Here is a 9,272-nt window from a genome sequence, read left to right as displayed (position 1 = left end):
TGCCAGCATCATGATGTCTTAGGGTTGGGTTTCTCCCAACAGTTTCCATTTCAGCCCAAGTACAAGTATTTTTGCTGGTGTGGCATATTTTGCTGACTGAGCAGTTCAAAAATATTTGTCAGTATGAGCATTCTGGTGTTAGAACTACATAAACAAGCCATTTAAATGTGGATTGGGTTTTGTAGCTGAATGCCACACTGTGCGTATGTCTACATGAGACGCTTTACTGCACTGTAGACTAATTATTGCACAGCAAGGCACATGCAACAGCTACTACATGCTAAATTAGGCTAATGCGTGGTTTTTTACTACTTGTAAATACAGGTAGTAAATTAACTGTGCATTAGCTTCTGCACAGTACCACTCATGTAGACAGCTTACCAGGAGCAAATTGCTCCTAGTCAGCCCAGGCAGCAAGGGGCAGGGAAACTGTCCCCCTCCCCTGCAGCTGTTCCCAATCAGGGCAGGGGACTGGGAAATAGCTGCCCTGGTGGTGGGACAGCACCCTCATACCAGTCTTCCAGAGCCTATGCCTGACCCCCATGTCCCCTTCCAGCCCAGGGCTGGTACCCAGAGGGGTCTAGAGCTCCCCTGGCTGCTGTAGGGGAGCAGAGTAGGGCTCTAAATTGCTCCCATTGGATGCATGTGTAGATGTGCTCTCAGGTAAAGCTTACTGAGCAGTGTTTTACTGCACAGTAAACTTACAGTGCATTAATAGCATATGTAGGCTATTATTTTAGTAGACTTCTAAAATCTTTGAGTGGTGGTAATACACAAGGAATTTTAAAAAATAGCCTAAGAGTAGAGCCTGTCTATAAAATACTTAACCAGATATATCCTCTTATGACAGAATACATGGACTGACTTCATGCTTATTTTGGTTGTCATAACCTTCCAAGTTTCCCATTGAGACTTAGTATGGTATTTGGAACAGTAACAACTTGCAGATGAAATTTAGGTCAGTGGCATAAAACATAATGCAGTGAGTCTTGTCGTGCACTCTGTGCAGACAGTAACATCTTGAAATATTTAGTGAATTGAAACACACAAAGCAGGTGTGGATTAGTGATACTGGGAGTAATTTCTTTAAGAGCTGGGTTTAGATAACTGATTTTTTTTTTTTTGGACATGTAAAAGACTTAAGGGTGTAAGGCCACTTGCTGTGGAGTACAAGAGCCATCATTCAAGAGGTGATTTATTGCTGGACTGGGATTCTTTCTTTCTTCCCTTTTAATTTTGAAATACAGTTCAGCCCTAATTTTAGCAAAAATCACTGAAGGTCAGTGAGAATCTTGCTGATTTTTTTAGGTTGTCTTAGTAAAAGATTTGTTTTAAACCAGTTCCCTGGGTTTGTAGCTTATCAATTCTTTCAAACTTCTCTTCTGTCCATTATATAGAGTTATTCTAGATCTTATTTTATTTATGCAGGTCCAGCTGAGAGGCATCGTGGTTTCACTGAAGGGGGAATCTTCAAACTATATCCTCCACTAGAAGTAATGCAGTTGAAAGGTTCTTAAGCTTCATTACATTGCACACTTGTCTTAGAATTTTCCAGTATAACACCATTCAAGTTACTTTTTCTACACAATGTCCTCTAACCCCATAATCTGCACTGGACACCTTTTTCATGTACTTTAGACTGGATCTTTTGTGATTAGCAGGGATCCTGGTTATCTGATTTAAAAAATCCTCAATTTTTGGATTAAAAAAAAAAAAGTAACCCCAAATCCACATTTTTTCGTAATTTACATGAAACACACACACACACACACACACTTTTCAGATTTAAAAAAGTAACCCCAAGTCCACATGTATCCATGATTAAAATGAAACACCACTAATATATAAGCCTATATATTAGTGGTGTTTCATTTTAATCATGGATACATGTGGACTTGGGGTTACTTTTTTAAATCTGAAAATTGGGGATGTTTTTAACCAGAAAAAAACAGGCTCCCTAGCAATTAAATGATGGCATTTGCTGTTGCCACTGACCCCCCCATCCCCCTTTCTCCCCCCATTCCCTTCCCCTCTCCTCCCAAGCTAGCTGACCTTGGTCTCCTTGTTGAAAGTACTGTATGCCAGGAAGCCTTACTCCTAATGCTCACATGCCTCACTGAACATTTTTGGAAAAATAAATGGCCACAGGCTGATTCAGTTGAAAGTGCTGATTTTATTCTAATGGACCTTTTTCCTGCCTCAGAAACTTAACTTTTCATGCCTTTTAATTTCCATTAAAAGGCATACTTCTGTCCACTCCCTTTCTGGTGCAGGGACAGAGCAAAAACGTGAGGTTGAACAAGCTATTCTGAGCAAGTCAGAACTTCAGAATGTGAAAGATTCACAGATCCTTTCCTTGAAGGCAAAAGGATGATAGTAAAACGATCACACTTTTGAGGAGGGACTTGAAATTTGTGTCAGGCAGGTGTCCTTTAACACACAAAAAATTCTGTCCAAATCTGGCCAAGGTCAGGGTGGTAGATTTTAACAGCAAAGATCTCTGAAAGTTCTATACACATAAAGGTATGTAGAGCCTCTTCCTTCCCCTCATGCTGACCAGACAGAACATCTATTGTCTCTACAGGACAACTGAATGTACTGCCTCTAGCCAAGGGCTACTCAGGTAAAGCCAGACTCCTCCTGTGTTTGGCTGTTCCAGACCTGAACAGAGCTGGGCACTAGAACTGTAACTAGCGAGCCCACCTGTGTTCTCAATGAGCCCTTTGCTACTACCCATCAAAGTTGGAGGAGGAATCAATTCAACTTCAGCTGTACTGGGGAGGGGGCAGCCCTTACAATGCAGGTGGCTGGGAGCTGGGTGGTGCCAGGCAGTGTGCCAAGACAGGTAAGAATTATCCCCACTCCCCCCCTGCACTCAGTGATACTTCCTTCCCCATTCCCATCCCCCCCTTCCCACCCACCCTTCTACTTCCTTGAGCTGACCCAGGGGCAGGCGGAGCTTGATCACTGGACTCAGCTGGGGACAGCAGCAGCAGCTAGCAGTTTCTTCCTCCCTGCCCAGCTCCCCCTCCCTTCACCTCCTGGGTGTTCCCTGCCAGGCTGGAAGTAGGATTATTGGGAGAGAATGCATCTGCTGCTGCTACCCTTGGCTGAGCGAGGCACCCCGCACAGCCTACCAGAAGCAGCGTGGGAGCTCCCCCTGCCCAGGGTTAGCTGAGGACAGTGGCAACAGCAGGAGTGGGAGAGAGGAAGTGCTGATGGGCAGGGTGGGGGTGCTGAGAGCAGGGGTTGGGTTCTTATCTGATTTAGAGACTTAAAAAATAAAAAGTCCCTGGCTGCTGCTCCTGTGACATGGTCTGCCCACCCCAATGGGGGAAGGGTTAGGGTTAGAGTCAACTCACCTCTGCAACTCTAGTCACTGCTCCAGCACACACCATATCACAAAATCCTGGATTTGCCTATGTATGGGTGGGTAATGAAAGAAGCTGGCTTATGAGACCGTGCTCCTTTTTTTTTTTTTAAAACAGAATTTGGAAGGAGAATAGCAAATGAAGCAATGAAGGTAGTTAAATGTTACAAAGGAGAACTGGATTTAATTCCTATTCTTATGATGCTGGGCAAATCACAAACGTTTCACAGATAGGCACTATGTTCTGAGGATTTGACTTGATACATTGGAGTCCTATCTGCAGGAGTGTTGAGTATTCACAGCTGCAACTGAAGTCAAGAGGACCTATTCTTTGAATGTGTTAAGTGTTACATAGCTTGAAGTACTCTGGGGAAAAAAAAAGCACGAGCATATAATTGGACTGGAGCCACAGTGTTCTTTTAATAGTTTTGTCTGTAATAAATGTGTATGTTCTGTTGATAAGAGTTCACAGACTAACAAATCCACAGTTTTGCAGAAATGAGTGGAAAGGATTAATTTTAACTCTTGTACAGTAGTGCACTCCAAATGTTAGTTTTATATCTATAGCAACTTGAACCAAAAACTAACATACAGTAAAGTCAGAAGTTTCTGGATTTCTTACATCTTTCAAAATCCCGCCTCTGAAAAGAACATCTCTAAATTTTCAGTATTCACACAAATGCAGCAGGTGGTTTAGGCAAGTTCTTAGCCTACTCAAGTACTGCACTACAGCAACCTTTTCAAGCTTTGGTTGTGAACGTTAATATATTTTACATTGGACATCAAAGTATCTGAAAAGCAGCGTTGCTAAACAAGGTGTTATCTTCACTTCTGTGGAGTGTTGACAGGATTACAAACAGACTCCATTTTCCAGTCTTCCTACATACAAAGATGAGGCACAATTTCCTTTTCTAGGTAAATTGTGTTCTTAAGTTAAATATAGTACACATGACTATGGGAATGCTTACACTTAGACCAGTGGTTTGTGACCTTTTAAGCTCCAAGACAACCCCTCCATAACTGTTTTGAATTTAGTGGCTGGTTGGGATTACTGAGCTAGAAGTTAAATTCAGAATAGTTATGGAGGGCTGCTTTGAGGTTAAAGAGGTTAAGAAAACACTGATGTAGCTGATGCCAAAGCAAGGTGGTGGGAGCAGGACCTCACACTGCTGTGCCCTGTTCTTTCCATTGTCTTCCTCTGCTCTGTGCCCCCAGGCCACATCTGATGGGGCAAGGACAGACTCTACAGCCAAGGCTGCTCCTCTGGAGTTGTGCATACTGCTTCATTATATTGCACACTTGTGCCCTTGGGAGCGTGGGAAAAGCTGAGGGGTTGAGCTGGTCTGAAAAGTGCAGCTCTATCTACACATCCGCCTGCCTGCCCACAGGCAATGTAGGTGTGCTGGAGGATGGAGGGGGCATTAGTGGCAGCAGTCCTTAAGAGGAGCAGCTGGGGATGCCTGTGGCCTGTGAGATGCTGCAGTCAGTATGGGAAGCCAAACAGTAGGAGGAGAGTGCTTTACTCCTCATGTAGGCGGAGAGGTGCAGCACCCCTCAAAGGATCTCGCAACACCCCAGAATGCCATGTCAAGATAGGACTGTCCCTTAGAAATGTTCAGCATTAAGCTGATAATGTGAAGGCAAAATAGGCATGTAAATAGTTTATTGTTGATCTAGTGCCAGCCAGCAAAATGTTTGAGCATGTTGAATTATCTGACACAGCAACCGATACTTTCTCTTCATTAAGTTCTGGTTAATTTCATTACAAGAGTCTAAATTTGGGTCACCTTGAAAAAACCCCCAGGGTATTTTAGTAAGTTTCCATGTTTCTTTGAAAATTTTAACTTAATTCATGTAGCGAAGATGTGTTTGACTTGGTGACACACCGCTCCATGAAGATGACAGAGAGAGAGAGAGTACGGAAAGCAAGATTTCAGTACAAGAATAATGGGAAAGAGCCCACTAACTACAAAGTTGTTTTTTCACCTTCGAGTGCTACTGGAGAAGGTTAAACACTCACAGCTAAGGATTAAAAAGATTAAATGCTTTTCACAACCTAGTTTGTTTGTTTTGTCGTGAAGGAGTCCTTTACCAAACCTATAGTTGTCGGTAAGTTCCATGTTAGTCAGACAAGGCCACTACTGCTTTCTTGTTCATCTGGATTTATATTAAAATCTGAAATGGAAGGAGGGATTGAGGTTAAAACTGAAGTGAGGAAAAACAAGATTCACTGTTGTTTAAGCCTTAATTACTTTTTTTAAGCTTGCATATATAAGCCATTGCTCAATCTTATGTTCAGCAACTATATTAATTGTTAAAGTTAATGAGGGTTGATGAATCAAAAACCTTAAAAGTCAAGGCCCACATAAACCTGACTTTAGTGAGCCTGGTAGTAGGGATGCAGTAAGCTAAAGCTTTAAGTATCTGGCACTCTTACAGAACCTTTCCCCTCATACCCTCCCCCAAGATAAAAAATAGGCTTGTGTAATTCAAAACAGGGTTTTGCATTTTCAGCGTCAGTATAATTTCCCTTGTACTTTGCAGCCTGTCTTGAATTGCTAGTAAAAGTTTGCCTCACTAGAGTGAGTGGCAAGTCCATTTATTTCTGTCCCTTGGATCCTAAAAAGAAGGTCATGTGTGTCAAGGTAAATTAATACTTCCTTTTTTTCTTTCTTTTGCGGAAGTCTGAAGTGATGAATTGTCACTCAGAATAAACTGTATTTGGCTTCAAGTTGTCAAAAACAAACTTTTGTCATTTTCATAATTTAGGAAAAAGCGACTTTCTTCACTGGCTAGTATTTAAGAAACAAGCCATGGAATTGCATAAATATTGCGAGTCATGAATACGCACACATGGTGTCGGCCACTCTATTGTTCTTTGGAGCAGCAGACAACTGGGATGTCTAAAGAGTTCTGTTGTCTAGAGATGTTCAAGCAGGCTTCTTATCCTTGCCACTTACGAACAAAGCAGACAGATGTATGACCCTTCCAGTTATCCCACAAAAGAACTGTAGGTCTAAAGTTTTACATATTTTAGCATCTTGTTCCTAGATTCTTTTAGGCACTGGCTGTCAGATGCCCTATAAACAGCATAATCCCTCCCTTTAAGATAAATTAAGAGGTAGATCATTGTCAATAAAAAGTTATTTGAAATAAAATGGCCTAGACAATGGCTGAAGTGCTGCTAGGCAGTTGTAACTTGCAAGTCTGTCAGTCAGCCCACTGGTAAGTTTAATAGTGAAGGAGAAAAGAGAATGAACTTTTGCTCGTACATCATTTCTGTGAAAAGAATAAACTGAAATGGCAGAGTAAGAAAAAAATACATCATAAACAAACAGATACTACATCACATTAGTGGGCCAATGAGCTGTTTAAAAAAAATCCTAACTTTTTTGAGACACGAGAATGAGTTCACATTATAAAGCATGCTGTCAGTAGCTGAGCTCCAGTTAAGGGGGATAATATAGTTTAGCTATTAGCTCTTTGCAATAAGTCACTAATATCTATTGATGTGGGAATTAAAGAGCATTAAGCAATAAGTTAAGCTGGTCACACCTGAATGGGCCAAGCAGTAGGCAAGGACATCCTTCCCTTTTTACATGTCAGATGGGACTATTGTGCCTGTTACTTGCATCATTTATATATAGTCATGCAACACCCCATTGAAATTTCACATCTACACTGGAAAAAAAAAATGAAGATAAATACATTTGTTTTAAGATAAAAACAAATGGTTAAATCTATGGGACTAGCTTCCCTTTTTTAAATAAAGGTTTGCAACTGAACCCACCACACACTAGAATTGTGAAGCAGAATCCATGGATACTTCTCAAATATGGAACTTTGTGGTTTCACATATGGTCAATACTGTTTTGTATCATCAATGCTGCAAGCTAAGTAGCCTTTTGGAGTAACATTAGCTGACCTCTCCCCATCAGTTTATTTAATCTGATTTTAACAACTTAATCACGTCAGACAATCTACTTAGAGGTAAGAGCCAGGCATTTCAGAGTTGAATGGTTAGAATTTGGATTTTTCTCTTGTGATATGGTAACAGTAATAGTTAAGTTCTCCAAAATAAAGGGAATACAAAATATTCACTGCCTCCCTATTTAAATACTGAATTGTTCTTTGTTTTACCTTCTGTATATTGCCAATGAAGTAGTATAGCACTATTTTCCCTTTTTCCTGAAATGTATTAAGTGCAGTTTACGTTATAGTAACAGATCCCAGAAAAGTGCAGCACTCATTCATCTAGTCCTAGAATCCTGTTTTAGGACAAGTTTCTTCAAGCCTTCTTTGAGAACATTTTAACACTGGATCTCCCAACACTCCGATACGTCCACATAACTAAGTCATCATAATTGCTCTTCACTTGGATTTCCGCTCCCTCCTTCCCAAACCAAGCTAGAATAAGCTTGGCACTAAGGGGTAACATTTTCACATATTTCTTCTTAGAAGGATGTTGCAGGTAAAGCGAGAACTGCAGCATACTTGTATTTAGATTCAGTATGAAGTTTTGAGAGAAGAAACTGGAGTTTTTTTTGACTTGTCTAGTTCAGACATTTAAAAACCCACTGTCAGCAGCTTGAATAAAAAGAAAAGGTCAAGGTTGACATCTTCAGACCTTAGTAAAACCACTTATACACATGTTAGTTTACTTCAACAGTCATCCCCACCTCAAGTGGCACTGGGGCCTGCAGTCTTCCTTGATCCATCCATGGGGCTACAGCAGTATTTTTACTGAGTCAGTAGTCATGCATTGTCTTCCAAAGGAAATACCAGTCTGGTACCCCTGCTTGTAACTTCATGATCTCCTGTTCCCAAGTCACGTTCCAGTGCTTCCTCAGAACTACTTTTTGTTCTCCTGCCATCGAGGCTAGTGGTGACAGTGTGAGAGCCAGAAGAACCATTAGCAGTTATTGTTGTATCACCATATGTCACAGCAAGGTCACCATCATTCAAGATAAAATCCGAATCCTCTTCTCTGAGCTGTTCTTGATTCTGAAATGAAAAAACTGCACTATTTGGTCAAGATTCTTTTTTTCCTTAAAAATTACTGAACAGAATGATCTTACTGATTGGGCAATACATAAGCATTAAGAGTAAAATGACTGTAAAATCCTAAAATTAAGAATTCTTAAAGCCAGTTTGAAATCCAGTTTACAGTTCCCTGTAAAACTACTGCAATAAAAGCATTACTTCTTTTTAAAGTGAAGCAGCAGATTAACAGTACAGCTGTTGTAGTCAGGGTTGGTTGTTACAGGATTAACAAACAAATAATAGTATATGATCTTAAAGTCAATGCAATTTTATAGGTAATTTGAAACTGCCTAATTTGGCATGCTAAGTTGGGTAAAATAAAGCCTTAACATCCCATGCTAGATCAAGTACAGTAAATGTTCCAAACACAACAGGAAATTGATTTCATTCCTGAGTAGGTTTGAAAAAGATCAGAGGTTTTGGAAACATGACTAATAAGGAAAAGGTCAAGAACTGAAATTATTGAATTTGGAGAAGAAAAGACTGAAGGGGAATTTGATAACAGTCTTCAAATACCTAAGTATTTGCTATAAAGAAGATGGCAACTAATCTTTATGGCCATAGGGAACAGGGCAAAGAGCAATGGTCGCAAACTGCAGCAAGGGCACTTTGTGTTGGATAAAAGGATAGCTGTTCATATTATAACGATGGTCAAGCCCTGGATCAGGCTACATTAATAGAACCACAGAAAATAAGGGTTGAAAGGGACCTCAGGAAGTCATCTAGTCCAACCCCCTGCTCAAAGCAGGACCATCCCCAACTAGATCATCCCAGGCAAGGCTCTGTCTAGCCAGGTCTTAAAAACCTCTGAGGATTGAGATTCCACCATGTCTCTGGGTAGCCTGTTCCAGTGTTTTAC

General features: G+C 40.8%; 1 protein-coding gene across 1 annotated transcript in view; it reads right to left on the bottom strand.

Annotated features, from left to right (window-relative positions):
- Positions 1 to 3,765: 3,765 nt before the first annotated feature.
- SLC9A7 (solute carrier family 9 member A7) overlaps positions 3,766 to 9,272 on the bottom strand; it is a 106,708-nt gene continuing 101,201 nt past the window's right edge. Inside the window, 1 exon segment of the mRNA XM_059720954.1 lies at positions 3,766 to 8,374. Within this exon segment, the coding sequence (XP_059576937.1) occupies positions 8,126 to 8,374 (249 nt within the window). The 3' untranslated portion in view covers positions 3,766 to 8,125.

The sequence above is a fragment of the Alligator mississippiensis genome, chromosome 1, assembly GCF_030867095.1.
Source record: "Alligator mississippiensis isolate rAllMis1 chromosome 1, rAllMis1, whole genome shotgun sequence".
Lineage (NCBI taxonomy): Eukaryota > Metazoa > Chordata > Crocodylia > Alligatoridae > Alligator > Alligator mississippiensis.
Note: the sequence above shows the minus strand (reverse complement) of the source record. Positions and strands in the feature narration are given on the sequence as shown.